The 18757-nt window shown below is 37.3% G+C and overlaps 1 protein-coding gene across 1 annotated transcript; it reads right to left on the bottom strand.

Annotated features, from left to right (window-relative positions):
- Nucleotides 1–67: 67 nt before the first annotated feature.
- Nucleotides 68–18630, bottom strand: znf654 (zinc finger protein 654). Its single transcript, XM_067404520.1, has 9 exons — nucleotides 18476–18630; nucleotides 17487–17632; nucleotides 13832–13913; nucleotides 13568–13703; nucleotides 13243–13445; nucleotides 6670–6806; nucleotides 6339–6480; nucleotides 2345–6182; nucleotides 68–1307 (listed from the first exon to the last, which is right to left on the bottom strand). The coding sequence occupies exons 1-9, from the start codon at nucleotides 18599–18601 to the stop codon at nucleotides 1297–1299; spliced, it is 4821 nt and encodes a 1606-aa protein (XP_067260621.1). The 5' UTR covers nucleotides 18602–18630; the 3' UTR covers nucleotides 68–1296.
- Nucleotides 18631–18757: the final 127 nt, after the last annotated feature.

The following is an 18757-nucleotide window of genomic DNA, read 5'->3' as shown; positions in this document are numbered from 1 at the left end:
GCATGTGTTAGAATGCCAACGAATGAATCCTGGCTGTTTACAATAAACCAACAAACTAAAATCCCCTTAAAATGTGTTTATTAATTAGGACAAAAAAGCTCTCAATATATAAACCCAGTCACCCAATCCAATCATAGACTATTTAAACTCTTCAAACATTTACAGAAGATACAAAAAAAAAAAAAAAAAAAAAAAGAATAAATAAGACGGTTACTGCTCATAAATCGAACAGCTTTAAACATGCCTCTGTTTGAGACACAAATTAGTTCTCCCCTCACTTTTTTTTTTTTGAGTTTAAAGAGAAGTCATGTAGAATATGCCATGATAAATGTTCAGTGAGGCTTTGTGGCACATGTACACTCCTCCAATAACAGGAGCATCGTCTTAAAGACTAGGCCTTCCCAGCAGCATCAGCCTGCTGTTATAAGCCAAGAGTTCTTCTGATCTCAACCGAAGTCAGTCCTTCATTTAAAGACTTGGGGTCTTTAATTCTTCCCACGTATCCACTGACTTAAACAGAAGCAACTTAAATGACATTTGCAAAATAAGCAATCAGTAACATTTTACAAAGGTTCACATATCAAGGTTTTTCAAAAAATAATAACAGAACATGTTTATAGTGTGCTTGCAATACCTTGAGTGGCCTATGAGTTTCCATCCAGTACTTCTGCTCATAAAGCACCATGTAACACTGGTAGACACCTGACCTACTGTCACAAAACGGTAAAGTTAAACCTTCCATTAAACGCCAGACTAAGCACAACATTTTATGCTTTCTAGAGCAGGTATATACCCTGGCCAGAAAGACTGACCAAATCTTCTTGTAGTGTTATGGTCCGTGGTGGCCTCTCATTATCAGGAATTGAAAAGACAAGCAAAAATGAGAGAACAGACTAAGCTCTGTGACAGAAAGTGATGACAAGTGTCAAAATTCATCTGCTGTGCATTTTACAGAAAGACAAACATACTTTTTTTCTGAGAAAGCAAATGACGATTAAGTGAAAAAAAATAAAATAAAATAAAAATACTCCCAAGCCTCAAAAGGCTTTAAAAAAAAAAAAAAAAAAAATCAATGTCAGATTTTCAACATCAGACCTTTTAACAAGAGATAACAGACCTTTGCTCTGAAATAAAGCAGCAGATCGGTCATACAAGACTACAAAGAGGCAAAAGTCACTTCCCACATAGATCTCAATATAGTTCAGTTTTGAGATGCTGACAAAGATGTTAAGCACACGTAAGAACGCTGATTGCCTACAGCAGCATTTAACAGTTTCAGTTCCTGCATTTCCAAATTCAGGATGCACCTATGAAGACAAAAACAAAATATTTAACAAACTGCAAAAATTAAAATAACCTTAAAAAGGTGCAGCATGTAATAATTTTGTCCGCTAGAGGTCGCTAGAGGCCTATTCAAAACAAAGGCGTAGCTTGATGACACCAAGTTTGAGAACAGAATCTTGGGACATGTGGTCTCCACCTCAACGGACGGTGCAAAAGAATAGGCATGGGACTCAGGAAGAAATCATGTTCATGGATGCAATTATTAACGTTACTGTAGTATGAAGCAGAGCAGGTGTAGTGCGCAACATATGCTGTGAGCAGCGGAACTTTTATTATGCCACAGTCGCCGATGCCGCTTCTGCTTTCCGGTCATGAGTTTGAGGTAACGCAGCTCTGTTTATCATATTAGATACATCTGAGTGTGTTGAAAATGTTATAACATTACTTTATGCGTTCGCTCGGCGGCTGCTGTGAGACACTTGTTTTTGAGAGACTGGATTGCTTAGGTTGATAAATGGCATGCAATTCATTTTAAAATGTATAATGGAGAAAATGCTGTATTACGGTTACTAAAAATAAAGCTTCATCTGATTATGCTATGTTAGCTACTTGACAAAATCGTGTTTTTCTCTAAGGCATGGTAAAGCATGGTACTTGCCAAAAAAAAAGAAAAAAAATTGATTTAAACAATAAGACTAAACATGTTGAGCTAAATAATTTGTTTTCTGTCTATAAATATATCAAAACAGATGTCCCCTTGTCTATTAAAATGTGTAATATATTACAGCATCTTTGGTGTTTCCATGGTTTCTACAAAATAAAACCGAGGGTAACGTGGGTATGACGGAATTGACAGGCAACTCCCCACAAGTCCTGGAGCCTTGGTTAAAATTGCAATTTCTCACGATTTACAAATAGTTGCAAACATTTGGGATATTGTAAGTACTCAAGTGAACAAAATATATAAACACTGGCCTAGTAGTTTTTTGGATATTTTACTGCAAAAAATATTACATATTGCACCTTTAAGAATATAAAAATTAAAAAAAAAGTTACTTACTCTCATCATCCGAATCAAAACCAAAGAGGGACGTGCATTTGTCCTTGTGTGTTTGCAGCTCTTCCTCACTGTTGAAAGACTCAAAACATCGAGAGCAACGCTGCCTGGTAGGCGGTTTTACTGGCTTTGACACAGAGCCCAATATTTTTGAGCCCACCTGGGGTTCCTTCCAGCGTTTTGGCATGCTAATGTAAGACTCATCCAGATAAGCTGAGGGAAGAGGTCGAATGAATTGTTTAGCTGCGGGTTTTCCTGAAACGAGTGGTTCCTGCTCTTTAATGACTGGATCTGAAGGTTTGGGAGGAACTTCTTTGTCACTTTCGTTATGCCCATTAACAAGGCTATGGTTCTTGCTACCGTAGTTTACAGAACCTTTATTGAGTACCAAAGGTTTTCGATCATCATCATCTGGATTTGCAGATGTAGGGCCCTTCCACTTGGCTGCACCAAGATTTAGTTGACCGAATGAAGAATTTGCGCCTGCCTCCATATTCTCTTCCAGAGTTTGAGGGCCTCCATGCCCTGTTGGTTCAGAATTTTTGGGCATTGATTTTATTTCCACATTTGTATCAAGTCGATAATGTGTTCTTTCATGCTTATACAGGAGCAAAACAGTCTCAGCTTGCATAGAGCAACCAGGAAAGCAACACATCGCTCTCAATGGATGATGGCCTAGCATGTGCTCACTCAGCTCCATACGTGTTTGGTACCTTTCCTTGCAGCCGTAATGGTAGCACGGGAACTTCAGCTCACCTCTGTGGCATATCACATGGTCAAAAAAATGCTGGGGGTTATATATCTTTCTGCAACAGAAAAGACATTTTTCCTTTCCAAAATTGAAAAAGAACAGAAGCGCCTTCTTGTCAGCATGGTGGTGTGACAGCACATGTGAAAGGACAAGGATCGACTTTGCAGTAAATGTACAAATCTCCACAGGGCATCTAACATGCGTAGATGCACCAGTTCTTTTCCCCTGGAATGGTGTGGAAGGCTGTTTGGGCTTTATCTGAGTCCCATTTTTATACCCCACTGCATTTATTTCCTTAAATTCTGTATTATTACCTATGGGTTCCTGATTCTCAGAACTGTCTTTTGGACTATTTGTTATCTTCCTTCTTTTAATAGCTTCTCCATCTTCTTTTTGTTCTCCAGGAGTAATCTTCTTCTTTTTCAGCCCAGAGTTTTCATCTTTTTTCATTTTCACAATTTCATCTTTTCTTTTCGTTTTCGATTTGACCTTGTCTTTTGTTAGTCCTACATTCTCAGATTCAGTCTTGACGTTGTCTTTCTGACTTTCTGCACATTCTACATTCTCAAGTTTCTCTTTGTTGTCTTGTGGTAATGTCTGATTTTTTTCATTTGAGGTATTAGTCTCAGGCACGCTCTTAACTTTCTTTTTCTTTCTGATCACTCCATTTACCCTATGAGCTGAGTTGCCATTGGCATCTGTGTGGTTGTCCTCTGGAGTTAGTGCTTGCATAGTCTTTGCTCTCTTCCTTGCTAATTTCATTTTGAAAAACTTTTTGTTCTCATCTGTGGACTGAGATCTCTTCGCTAAAACCCTCCTTAGACATTTCTTCTTCATCTTGCAAACCTTCTCCTTTTGTTCATCCGATGTACTTGGGGGATTTGAATTCTTGACTAACCTTGTCCGCAATCTAACCTTAGGCTCTGAACTTTGCCCTTCCTTGTGCAAATCTGTAATGTTCAAACTGCAGTTTAACCTCATTTTGATGTTTCTAAACTTGCGCTGCATGGTAGGATTAACACGTTTAAACAGTCTCTTCTGGGCACTTTGTGTGGCGGCCTTTGAGGCATTCTCACAAACAGTTTCACTAAAAAGGCCATTAGACTTTCTTAGTTCCTGAATGTGCACTTTAAAATGGACTGATGGGCTGCGCCCACGAGTGTAGCGTTTGTGACAGAACATGCACTTCCTGTCAATCCTGTGATGCCACATTGCATGCCGTAGAATGTGTGGGTATTTGGTTTCTTTATTGCAAAGGCTGCAGTTAACTGAAAGCTGGTAACTTGTATCAGTTGGGTCAGAGACTGCACCATCAACAGCAGCATGCATTTCCGGTGATGTTTCCTCAGGACTTGGTGGCACCTCTGTACTCTCAGGCACAATTTTAGTGTCAGGAGTGTCAATCTCAGTTTCATTCAAAGCAGTCACTGTTTCATCAGGGAGCATTGTCACTTCAGTAAGAACTGGAGGAGCATCCTCATGAAGAACTGTCATGTTTTCTGGCATACTCTGAGGTACAGGAATGGTGTCAGCTCTGGTGAGAGTTGTCTCTTCTGGTGGAAGATCATCATTAATATTTTCTGGAGGACTAATAGGACTGTAAGGCCCATAAAGACCGTAGTCTGGATATTTGGTGTCTGCATCTTGGGGAACTGATAACTCGTTATTAACTTTTGGATCTTCAATTAATTCTTTAACTGGCTCAAGAATGGCATCAACAGGAGTATATGTTTCCACATGTATAGCTGGGATTTGTGTAGCCGTGATTTCCACAACATTTTTATCCTGTGCAGCAGCAGCTCCAGGGATCTCTGCAGGTTCACACTGTTGCACAGCAGACTGTGGCTCTTGTTTGGATTCATTATGGGCCAGCTTAACTTCTTTTTCTCTGTGTAAACTGTCAACTGATATTCCTTCTACTTCAGGTTGTCTTGAATATGTGTGGAATTTTCGAACTATAGAAAGGCCTTGTTCCCGGAAGACAAGCTCCTCCCGCACCCTGAAGTCTTTTTTGCTACATGGAGTAGATTCTGCTGATAGTAACTTGATAAGAGATGTATTACTATCAGGCCATTTCAAATTGTCTTGAGTTTTGTTAGTACTGCTTTCAGTGATATGAGGGGTCTCTGTGGAAAACAGTGAGGCCTGAACATCAGAAGAGAGATCAACTTCATTATCAGGATATGAAATTTTCATTGTGACTTCACTGACTGCAGTCTCAACTGAAATCTCTGTCAAAATATTTGACTGTTTTGGTTTCCTTCCTGGTTTCTTGGCCTGTCGAGGTTCATCGTTTTCTGCTTCGGCAGCCAACTGGTCCAAAAGCCATTGTGGTTTTCTTCCCTTACGTTTCAGAGTGTTCATCTCTGTCTGTCGGGAAAGGAGTCTCTGACGCCTGCTATTAAGTTGCCTGGCATGATTCTTTGCCAAGTCCAATTGCCTAAATGAACGTCGAACTGGACAGGCCTCTGAATCTTTAACAAGATGTGTCCCTGGCTTCCTCCCCCGCCTTTTGCCTGGAGGTTTGGAGGATGCTTCCCCTGAGGCAGAATTAACCCATGTTTTCAATGTCTCCACTTCCTTGCCATTTCGGTTTGTATCTTTCTCAGCTTTGTTAATAGTCCTGTCTGTGTTGCCTGTGTGACACTGACAATATCCTTTCATACAGTAGCTTGGCATCCACTTGTCCTTTTGCATGATCTCACATAAGGCTGCTTTACCGACCTTATCACTCATTAGCTTCAGGCAGTTTGTCTCGATGTTGAGAAGGCTCCAGAACTCAGGGTCAAAGTACAGGTCTTTTTTCAGGATCTGGAGAACCTCAAAGCGTACACTGTTACCCACAAGACTGGTGTCTGCATGGTACTCTTGATCAGGGTGAGCATACAGGAGAAAAACGTTCTTGTATGACTCAACAGTTCTCTCTAGGAAGAAAACTAGCAGCGCACAAGCCCTACCGACCTCAAGGTCATTAGGGAGTAGGTATGCAATGGTTTTGTAGATGAGGGACTTGGTGACTGAATCATTCTGGTCCATCTGCAAAGCTTGTGCACAAAGTTCCACACAAAATCCCAGGCCATCTTTTCCAAGCTGAAAAATAAATATTGTATGGCCAATATAAGAAGACAGTTCCATAAACTATGTCATACCATAAATATTGATGCGTTTAAATAAAAAAAAAAAAAAAATGTTTAAATGTCTACAATTACATGTGTAATACAGTAAACTGATGGTAAAATATCTTACCTCTGCCAAAATCACCTTCATAAATGGGAAAATCACTTTTATGTTGGTGGCTGACAAAATCATTACTTTGCATTCCTCTAGGAAGCCCTGTTTAGAGAGGTTCAACCGCAAGTAGAGTCTGCTCCATATGAAGACCAAATCCCTTAAGGAAAAAAATAAAAATAAAAAAATACAGCAAAAAATGAGAATGTGATTCTCTGCACCCTCAACACTATCTTCTGTTTGGGTTGTTGCAATAAATGTGTAAAAATACAGAATGCTAAAAAGAAGGGCAATACATTACAAAAAAAAAATTCCCCTTGCAAATTTTTATAGAGCTTGTGAGACCTACCAAAGGTAGTACATGTCTCCAATCTGGAGCTTCTGAGATAGGAAGCCTTTACTCAGCATCAAAACGGTCTCGTCTTTCCCTTCATTCTCCATCATGCAGACTATTTCTACAGCATCCTTCCCATCGATATCTGCCATCTTTAAAACAGAAAACAGTGTAATTTTTGACATTGCTCATCATGAAATATGGTGATCTTCCATTATGTTAAAACTAAAAACATCACACATATTTGGACATCTTTAATGCCACTATATTTCTATCTTCAGCTTTGTTTAAATTAGTGGTGGGCCGTTATCGGTGTTAACGTGAGACTCTTATCGGGTGATTAAAAAAATAAATAAATAAAAATAAAAATTAATCTATTCTCAAAGTTGGGTTGGGAGCTGGGTCTATACTATGCAAACTATGAGACTTTCACCTTGATATTTTGGCGCGGATGTATACCTAGCCGAACTGACCCTTCGCAAAGACCCACCCCCCTTAGTTACTGTTGCTTTGTCCGACAAGCCGTGACGCTGTCACGCCACACACAGTGATAGATGCATCACGGAGCAAAGAGGACACTGACAACATGTCGACAGACAAGACAGAGCAGGTAACTTGAGATATTTAACAAAGTCCCAGCTTTAAAACTGTAGTTTAAGAAATTCAAACAATAAAACCCATTTTCTTTAATGTGTCGTGACCATGGTCGTGACAGATTGCTGTAATGCCTCAACTCAAGAGGCTCGTAATCTCGTAAAGCTCGATCATCTCTTACTACGAGTCCATTTATAGCATCAAATAAACATGAATGAACATGAGAATCAATGTTTAAAATGCGGAAAGATGTCAATATACAAAATTTTTCAAGTTTAACTCCACCGAGGTTAATTTTCTAACTCCTATCTGCTTTGTCGGACAAAATGGCGGATTACTTTTAGTCATTTGCTGCGTCCCAATTCGCCTACTTATAGTACGCCCTAAAAGTATGTACTCTTTCTGTGAACAAAAACTACTTACTTTTGAGTGTGTAGCAAAAAAGTAGACAAGCTTTGGGACATACTATCACGTCATACAATTGCGTCTTTGCTCTCTGTCGCATCCAGTCACCGTAAACTGCCCTGTCAATCATCTTACATCCTCCACATTTCATTTACCTAATATCCTACCGTGTCGGAGAGAAATGAAGCACGTTGATCTGCAGTTGCGAGTCTTTCATGTGGAGAACTCTCCTCATATTAATGCATTTAAAAGTTAATGGCCAATCAGATCTTTATAAAAGTCCACATTGGTATTTGCAGATAAAAAATAACACATATAACATTAAATAAATATTTTCTATCAGTTTGAACTGATTATTAGTCACTCAAACAACCTCTCAGCATTGATCGTGCATATTCGCCATGTTTTGTAGTTTTTAACACTTTTTATTCGTGTCTGTAGTTCTGAACTGAATCCTTGTACAATGCGCAATGGGTTGTGGGCAATATTAGCCTTTATAGTGTCAACGGATCCACACTTCGAAAATCTACCGGAAATAGTAGACCATCCGGAGACTTTTGGCATACTCTTTTCAACATACTATGCTTTGGGACACACTTATTTTAATCTCACATACTATTTAGGATGGATGGTACGGACATTGGGACGCAGGGACAATTTGGGTATATCACATATTCTGAATGTCTTCGGCAGAATTCAAATGAGCCATTTTAATCTAGATTAATCTACATTAATTCCAAAATTAATCTAGATTAAAAAAAATAATCTATGCCCACCACTAGTTTAAATACAAACAACACAACCTTCCTACACCTGAACAGGCCCCTAAAATTTAGAGTAAATTATTTCCTGTGATATTGCATTGATTTACAGTAAAACACGTCTCATTTCGGAGGCTGTGTCCTCTGGAGGTCGCATTTAAAGGCTGCATACATCATTAAGGATGACTTATTTAAGAATAGTAACCATTAGGGGTGTAACGGTACACGTATTTGTACCGAACCGTTTCAGTACAGGGCTTTCGGTACGGTGCACGTGTGTACCGAAGCATTACATTGCAACCAATATTCACCACCAATAACCGCAATAAGCTCTGCGTTTTGTTACTTTCGATAAGAAACAAAGTATCATCCTTCAAATTCTGTCCACGAAATCATGAAGTTTAAACAGAAAATGCCATTTTGACGTGCTTTGATGTGGGGTGACAGATCACTGTACAGGCGCCTCAGTTCAACCGGCAGCGCGAGCGCGGAGCGCAAGTGAATGTGTTCATCTATTCCTCCTTAATACTAGTTACAGAATAAACATGAAAGAACATCTGAAGGTATGTTGCAAGATTCAGTACAACTTACTGAAACGGTCATATCTCATGTAGTCGCTCATTCAGTGTTTCAACGGTGGAAAGACATCAATGAAAGCGTCCGTATTCAACAATATGTCATGATGCATTTACCTCAGAAAAGCCATTCAGTGTTCACAGCTTGTTAGTTCGCTAGAAAAATGAACTCTTTCGCTTAATATATGCACTGTATTAGCCAATATATTAATTATTTTACTTAATCTTTTAGTGATATCCTGATTAGGCTATTTAATGTATGTTTAAATAAATCTGATGTTAAAATAACAGCCACTGTGTAGAAATGATTATATTTCCACAACGAATAGGAGTAAAAACATTTAGAAGTTAATGCAAAAACTGCCTTAGGTGCAGCTTACAGGTTTGCATACAATTTGTTATTTGAGTGTTGATTATTTTATCTAAAAATAAAAAGCAATTGAATTTAGGCTAATAGTTTGGGCTTCTTTCAAGTTAGGGCTCCCTACATAGTTTATAGCATTAGCAGAGATCATATTTTTTATCCTTAAGAAACTTTTAGTTTTAATTTAATTTAATATATTTAAAGACAAAAACACAATTTGTTCAGTAAACCTCTGTTTAATAATTAAAAAAAGCAATTTTATGTTTAGTTTTCTCTCCACCTGCTGTACCGAAAACTGTACCGAACCGTGACTTCAAAACCGAGGTACGTACCGAACCGTGAGTTGTGTGTACCGTTACACCCCTAGTAACCATAATACAATTGATTGGTTATTCCTCGTGAGGTGTAAAACACTGTATTTTTCTTTCTTACTTTGAGGCAGTCTCATTTAAGAAAAATAACTGTTGGATTGCAATGACATATGCAGCCTTCAAATGTGACCTCCGGAGGATGCAGCCTTCAAAATGTGACGTAGCTATTGAGTCACTTGAAGCTGCCGTTTAATCAAAGAATAGAGGGAATAATGTTAGAGGGATTTTTGTTAGAAATTAAGTGTAGGTTTAAAAATATACATGTAATGCAAGTAATCATATTTATGAGAGCAGTAACAGTAAAGGCACTATTTTTGGAATAGATGAGTGAATGTCTATGTTCCTCATACCTCATACAAGTTAACTTTTTGTGCTTTTCATTCATTTATCATCATTTTTCATTTCTGCTTTAAGACTCTACATTCTAAACTAAATCATTTGATTTGCTTAATGACAATGTGCAGTATAGCCTACATAGATACACTATGTGTATTCATAGGCTTTATATTTATACCTTCAAACTCCAAAGTGGTGAAAATGTTTACAAAGCAAATAATTATTAGGGGGGTGTGGGGGTAAGTTTTCATGATTTTAACATATAAACTAAGCACTCTGTTGCACTCACACAAGAAAATAAATGGAAAAAACAACATTTGCTTCAAGTAAAAAAATAAAAATAAATTAAAAAATAAACATTTGACACATTGACAAATTTCACAATTGGATTCAATTTTGATTCAGAAGCTTGCGATTTGATTTAGATTTGATTACCTTCAATTCAATGATTAATTTGGGGCCTATCAGGTACAGTACATGGCAAATTTCCTCAAAGAAAAAAATCTCAACTAATTCTGTAAACTATACAGGGAACCACAGCTGGTTTAAAGGTTAAAATTAATTGATTTGTAAGCTACTTGTATATAATTACACAAAGAAGTTTATAATAACGTTTTAATAAATTGTTAATGACAATTATGTTTCTTTCTACTCATTTTTAATACTGTTTCTACTTGTTTTTAATAACCGGCCTAAACATTTAAATGGTGGCCGTCATAAAACGTGTTATACATTCAGTATTGAAGCACGGTAAAGGAATATGCAATGGCCTATAGTCACAGTGGATATATCAAAATGCTCCTCTCCAAGTTCATTTTTTTAGCTGACTAACAAGTTTTTTTGACATTGAATGGCTTTTCTGATGTAAACTGCTAACAGTGATTGTAAATTAAATTATTACTTTGTTAGCTAACTGCATGATTATATGTACATTTCCATAAGTAATCCATATGAAATGTGCATTTCTCTCTAAAGGAACGTTCACTATACTGCAGAGATGGCTAGACAGCATCATCAACTTCTTTGCAGCCGACACAGACTCAGAAAACACTAGCAAGGTGACCTTTTAATTATTTATTAATAAACTATTTTTTTCCCCGACACATTTACAATCAATACTTTAGCCTGTGCTTTGTGGCAACCTTTATGTGCATTTGAAGTGAATCAGGGTACGCGGCCCCTTTAAATCTTGTGCTCCACGCTCCAAGAGCTCACGCTTTGAAGTTTTTTATTTTGTACTAAATGAAAAAAAAAAAAAAAAAAAAAAGTCACATTTGTGGTACAAAAAAATGCTTATAAATCTCTCATTTTGCTATATTATCACCAAATACTGGGGTCAACCTTTTTGTCAACTTTTTTTTCTGTCAATTAGGCCAGGTTTTCTATTTATTTTTGAAACTGACTGATCATAGGTCTCATTGATCTAAGGATAACGTTCCACTCTGTAAAAAAAAAAAAAAAAAGCCTGTAATACTCAAAAGAGTGAGTGAGTGAGTGAGTGAGTGAGTGAGTGAGTGAGTGAGTGAGTGAGTGAGTGAGTGAGTGAGTGAGTGAGTGAGTGAGTGAGTATACACACATGCACAGGTCAGAGGCCTTTAACTTTGCAAGCATACATGTACATATGTAAACATGAACATGATGAACATGCTACCAAACACTAAATGCTTCTTATTTTCTATCTCCCCCATTCGTTTTCAAATGATGGATGGTCATTTTTGACCAATATAAGCTTGGATCAATGAGTCAGTTTCAAAAATAGGCTAAATCCTGTCATTCATTTTATCTATCCCTGTCTCACACAGCATCATAGGATGCTGTACAAGATAAAAGCATTTCAAAACAAATTTCTTGAATAAACAATAATGCACAGTAGTGTGATAAACAGTGCAATTTTATATATATATTTTTTTGTATATTGACAAAATTACCCACAAATAATACCACTACTGTATCTGACATACTTCTAACTGTACATTTTTCTTTATTGCTGAATAAGGGTTCATTGTTGATGTTACCCTACGCAGTGCTTCCCATACATAGACTTTACTTAGGTGGGCCGCCCAGGTATAATATTTGTTATAAGTTTCACCAAGTATAGTTGGAGACACATTTTTGCTTTTATTATTTTTACCCTCTTATACTTTTATATCCGCCCAAGATAATAAAACCATCTGCGATCGATAAACTAGTCGTTTCGTACCTGCTCGTTCTGTGTGCATCAGAACTGTTTACTCCTGCTGACATTCCCACGTGCACTGCATTTTGCAAAGTCACAAGGGGGCACTGTTGCGCGTTCTACAAGCTTGCGCAACAGCGCTTCAAATTGATTCTCAATCAATGAAAAGCGCAGATTTATGCCAAGCAATTGTAATAATTCATCAACATGAGTTCATTATCAATGTCTACTTCATGGCCTTTATATAAAATGTTTTATGGTTGTAAGAATCTGAAGGATCAGCCTGCAATAATACAGACATTTCAAAATAAGAGCCCCAGTGTATTTCGGGTTTAATTATAATTAAAAGTCACACGCTAAGTTTTTTTTTCTTTTGGGCATTATTGGTATTTTGGTTACACAAATTGTATTTAATCTGATTTGTATTTAATTCATAGTAAATTATTGTAGTTTCCCCCACAGGAAGAAAAGACTAAGAACATTATTTGACACATTATTATATAAATTTTACTAGAAAAAAAAAAAAAGGTCTGTGTTCCATTCCATGAGAGAACCACTATATGACAGGAAAAGGAGAACCTTTTAAATGCTGTAATTATGCATAATTTACAATGCACAATAATGCATAATATTAGTATGTAATTAAATGTAATTGTATGCTATGCAATTAAAATTAATTTCAATAAATGAAAAAAAAAAATACTGTAGTAAAAAAAAAAAAAAAAAAAAAACACATTTGTTTGTCACATGTAGTAGACAATTTTTGTGCCATGGGTAATTGAGGTTTTTTTTTTTTTTTTCTGTACTAAATGCTGTACTAAATGGCTTTATACAATTTGTGCCAGCACAAAAATCACTTCAAGGCAGGACTTATATGCACAACTAGGAAACACAATAATTTAACCAAGACAATTCTTATAAAGCACAATAGGTAATCCAGACTGTGTATAAGGCCAGTTTCGCACCAAGAGTTGCGCACCTATCACTTAAATAATTTCTCACTCACCTCCTTGTACAAGCGCTCATGAAGAGAAGCTTTCCAAAGGCAGATAAGGTAGGCTTGCTTGAAATAGAGATGCCTCCCTACAACAGAGTGCCGGATGCATCTCCTTGTCAGTGCCAAGGCCTCCGGAAGCCTCTCACATGCCACCAGGTAACGCAAACGCAGCTCAAAGAAAATGGATACTTCTGAGTTCAGATATTTGTCCACTGCAAACAAAAACAGCAATTAAGAGATTTAGTTATCAATGCCGTTAACAGTTTAGAAAATGTAAGGTAAAGATTAATTGATCAAGGTACACTGTTTTTAAACAAAAGATTGATTGACTGACCATCTTCTTGTGGCAGCTCTGAATCCTTGAGAATGGCCTGAAGTACAGGGTTTGCCCAAGGTCCTCCATCTTTAATAATATGCCTAACCTGTAGAAGGTAAACATTCTGGTGCCTTACCAAGCTCGCATAGCAGTCCTAGGATAGACAAGAAAACCATATACATGTAAACATATGAGTGACACAAGATAACCACTGAAAGGTTAGGGAGCAGAATTCTACATGATGCTCCACCAAGAGTAATAGGACTGATGTAATGCAGTTACCTGGAATGAGTCTAGAATATCTTTTAAAGGATGCTCGACGAACTCATCTTTTCCAAAGAACAACAGCAGTTCAAAGATACTCCTGCAAATGAAAAAAATAATTCTTAATTATCTTTATTATTCTGTAATTATTGACTTTTACAAGCTGTTGTGCCAATAACCAATACATTAAGCATTTTGACCACTTTTCTAATTTTCAAAAGATTTCAGTCCTTTTTAGTCAGGATTAGTTTTATATGAGGAGGTGGGGAAATAATTACCAGAGCCTCTTTGTGTGCCTCTATTTGCCTGCTTGTAAAGTTTATTGTACCTAGATTTGTCAAAAGTACCGACTTTAGTACCAAGCCGGTACTTCTGAAAATGTGACGCTTTGAGAGCTGTTGAGCGGATTCAAACTTTGTAAATAGTCAATGACTCTATTCACAGAGTGCTTACAACAATACTCATGGGAGCAATGTATCGGTGTCCGCTGATAGATGCCTGCTATGGCTTTCAAAACGCTTTCAAATTCAAACACTTTCATGTGCTTTCAAACGCTCACGTGTATTGATCATTGTAGCCAATCACAGACATATCTGATGAGCGTGTGAACAACGGCCAATCAGAGGTGTTTATGAATCTGCTCAACAGCAGTTTCAGAATTCGGTTCTTTTGACAACTCTAATCGTCCTACATGTATTTGAATATAATCATGTTCAATATTCCCAATAATTACTTAAAGGGATAGTTTACCCCAAAAATGAAAATTCTGAGGACCGTGAACATCACGTGTGTGAGTATGTGTATCAGACGAAATTATGCCTTTCTTGCACATACAGAAAACACTTATCAGCCAATGGAAACCAAAATGATTGGGTACTAACATTATTCAAAATATCTTTTGTGTTCCACAGAAGAGAGAAAGTCATACAGGTTTAGAACAACATGAAGTTAAGCAAATGATGATAGAGTGATCAGTTTTAACAGACGTATGTTCTGCTTTCCAAAGTTTCCAAGTTTCCAGCATGAAATGGAAGCTGCAATAGTCTTTTCTTCCTTATTGTGACATGTATCCGGGTGAAACTGCTTCTCAAACAATAAAAAAAAAAAAAAAAAAAAAAAGTAAGGTGGGACTTTTGTCAATCGTTGTCGTTTGCTATAAATAGGTTTAGCATTTTGCGTTCCATCGTCTTTGAAGTCAACAGGTTCTTTTAATAGGTTTTTGGTTAAATGCTTGAAATAAGGTCTTTGGAGAAAAACTCAAGATTTTTCACATTTTATTCTATGATATAAAATGCATCAGTATTACCCTATTGTTTTCCTTTAAGCATTTACTTATCTTGTAAAAGGCAGTTACTAACAAGTGGCTAAATGGGAATACAAAGGATGTTGGGGACATTAAATGTGATCAGCTGAACAGATAAACATCCTTCACTAGTCTGCTTTCACAGCCTCACTGTGTTTATAATCACTTTTGCAAACTATTACAAATTGAACTTTGAGGGAAAAAGTTTTTAAAAAGACAGTTGTTGGAAGCTTAGTGATGGTGACGCTGAAGTCATGCGAACATGGTGTATTTCGTTCATAGCTTTTCACTTCTGCCAACTGTATTTTTGCTTCAAAATTCATAAAAGTTGTTCATTTAATTTGTGAATATTATCATGATGAACAAAACATAAGAATCATAAGCTTTTGTTAGACACAGACTTTACTTTCTGCAATAATCCAAAAGCCAGTAGAAAGCCTATTGGGTTTTTTTGTTAGGGATGTACCGATATGATTTTTTGGGGCCGATACCAATACCAATTTTATAGGACGATACTGATATTTGTCTCTCCCTCACTTATTTGAAATTTTGTCATCAAAATAGATAGTATTTTGGTCATGTTTCAAATAAGCAAAGTTCAAAAACACCTGCATTAAAATATACTAGCAGGTTTATTGCTGCATCAAATAATTTTTAATGAACATGAATTGGATCCATTTAACATTCAGCAGGCCTGCATAAAGGCAACAGAAAGATACATATGAAAAACAGTGCTTTTTAATAGTTTTTAGGGACAGAAATAAAGTATACAAATGTAAAAGAGCACTGCATATTCTTCACTGTATAAATAATATACACGTTAATCCTTTATTGTAACAGATTTTATTGCGATTAATCTTCTAATTTGTTTTTGTATACATTTAAATATTTTTTATCTCCTTTACTAAGGCGGGACTCTTCTTTTGACTGGTTTTCTTGCCTATGGAGTTATACAGGTAATGCAAAGCACGCAGTTCTTCTGAGATATTTTTCAGATTTAAAGCTTGTCAGTTTATTAAGCACCCCCCGAAAACACATAAGATCTGTATGTATTTGTTGACTGTTAGTTGTAATAAGTGTTTTGAGTAATTTGCTGTATGTTGATGATAATGAAATGGAGAGAGAGAGAGTTTAATGCGCACTTCTTGTGATCTGTATTGTTTAGCTAGATTTTTTTTGAGTGAAAACGGACGCAACAAACTTAATAAAACATTAGTACATTAGAATGGTCATCCGGATGGGGTACGCTACACTTATGAAAGTTACAAAAGTTATTTAGTTAAGAATAGTGTGCGATTTTTTGTTATTTGATTAGCAATAAAGCGCAGACAGCAGCGCTAGGATTATACAACAGTCATTATACATCTCAGAGCCTTAACGCAGTTAATTAAAAGGTGCTACAGAGGATCTTTTCGTCGACTGAGAAACCAAAGACTGTTAGTGAGTTTTTGAAATGAGCGCATGCATAAGAACAACTGCCCTCCTTCACAGCTCATTTTGAGGGAACGCCTCCCAAAGCTCATGCACGAGTATTGAAACACGAGTGTTTGTTTACCACCGGCATTCGCAGTGTCATGTTAGTGGATACATTATGTCAGACTCACCGCAGGTAACTCATAATCTGGAGTTTTTACTCCTGTCTCCTGACAAAAACATTGCATGTGGCACCTGTGGAGTGTGGAAAGTTACTGGAGCGCGCAGCCACGCGCGTCTCTCACAAGGAACGTCACGGCAGTGATTGACAAGCCAGAGGGCCAATCTTTTACGTGATGATCGTGTAAACGATTGGCTGATGTTTTTAAGGCCCTACCTCGTGCACAGATGATGTATATTAATATTATTCCTTTCAGTGCACCTAATAAATAGTCTTTTATCGGTTAGTAAAGACAGTTTCAAGTAATATTGCAAAAATGTATAAAACAGAACATCCTCTTTAGCACCTTTAATAAACCTTTGGTTTGTTATATCGGCCTTTTTTCTGCTATAGCCGATAAATTGAGCAAAAATCTGCAGATAAATATCAGCGGCCGATACATCGGTGCATCCCTAGTTTTTGTTGAAGAAACCAGGGCAATTCAAACTTCCAGTTTGGCCTACAAAAATACATCATCCCTGCACCACTCTATTGATGCGATCTCATGTGAGTGACAGGGTGTCCCGCCTTCACGCCCGTAAACACATCATCAGAGTTGATGCAAGAGAGAGAAGTTATTTTGATAAAAGATTACAAGGGCACAGATAATTTAATATAAATACTGCAATATTCCATAAAAAAAAAAAAAAAAAAAAAAAAAAAAAGAAGAATTGTCTATTTTGAACTCATAGTGGCTTCTTTTTGATTCCATGGAAAAAGCAGAAGTGCATACTCACAAGGCCAGACTACTCAGTGTGTAGCGCACATGCTCGCACTCAGGAGGGAACGATGCCACACCCTGGACAAAAGAGCACAGGGCACTTCGCAACACCTGGAGCTGAGGAAGAGGCACTTGCCATCGTCCGGTTTGCTCCACCACCAACTAAAAGAAAACAAAAAGATAAATTTAACAGAGAAAGAGTAGAATGGCCAAATATATTACTAAAACGATGTGCTCCACAAAACACAAAGCATTACCGTGAAGCGACTTCTACTAGTCTAGAGTTTGTTTATAATCATGGGAGTCACTAGCGTTCAATGACAGTACATGGACTTAGTGATACAAATTAGGAAACATCAATCAAACTTTCGTAAAACGACATAAAAAGTTTATTTTTAGAGAAAGAGGGCTGGATTCATTAATTTAGCAGCCATTGCGTTCGAAAATTAAAGCAGTTTAGTAACTCTTGGGAAGAAACCAGCGGTTTAAAGCCAACCTTTTCAGAGACTGGTTAACAGGACATCAAACACTGCTAACACTGACAGCATCGAGTTATTATATCATTAAACACCTTTCAGTCGTGCATAATGATTTCTCAGGTTAGGTTTGCCCGTTGTACGTTTCATAAAATCGCTGGTAAATAAAATATCATGAAGAATACAGACGCTTAATTCTTTCGCAGCCTGCTTGTTTTGGAATGCAACTTAGGAATGCTAACCGTTAGCCACTTGCCAGGCTAATGGAGCTAACTGAAAGAAAGTGACAGTACGTCCTCTGTTAATCGTGCTCGGAAATGAACTTTCGCGGTCTTGAGATCTACTCCCGCAGTATTTTGAAAACACCCGTAGTTAGAGAGGTAAAATATTGTGTGATTGTTGGCTCACGGTGGCTGTAAACTGGGGGAGGGGAATCTGCTGACATGCTGCTAACACTGGTTAGCACATCTCTGTTTGCTTTTTTTAAAAAACCTTGCAAACGCTTTCGTCCATTTCAGTGTCATCTTACCTCGCAAAACCTTTCACAGTACGTCTTGCTCTGAAGTCCGCGTTCGTCGTTTGCACTAGTATTTAACAAAGTCTCCAGTTCTTTCTTAAACCTGTCTAACTCCAATTCACTCTCTTCTTCCGCCATACTGCTTGTCTAAACCAGCGCGTACAACAGAGACCACGAATGTTACAGTGAGTGTAAGGACAGCCCATCGGAAGCATTTGATTGGTGGAATGCCCTGTCAGTTAGCTACTAAGCAAGAAATGTCTTCTTTGTGATTGGACGATGACCCCTTCGATC

Source organism: Chanodichthys erythropterus, chromosome 12, assembly GCF_024489055.1.
Source record: "Chanodichthys erythropterus isolate Z2021 chromosome 12, ASM2448905v1, whole genome shotgun sequence".
NCBI lineage: Eukaryota > Metazoa > Chordata > Actinopteri > Cypriniformes > Xenocyprididae > Chanodichthys > Chanodichthys erythropterus.
This window is presented reverse-complemented; position numbering and strand designations above follow the sequence as displayed.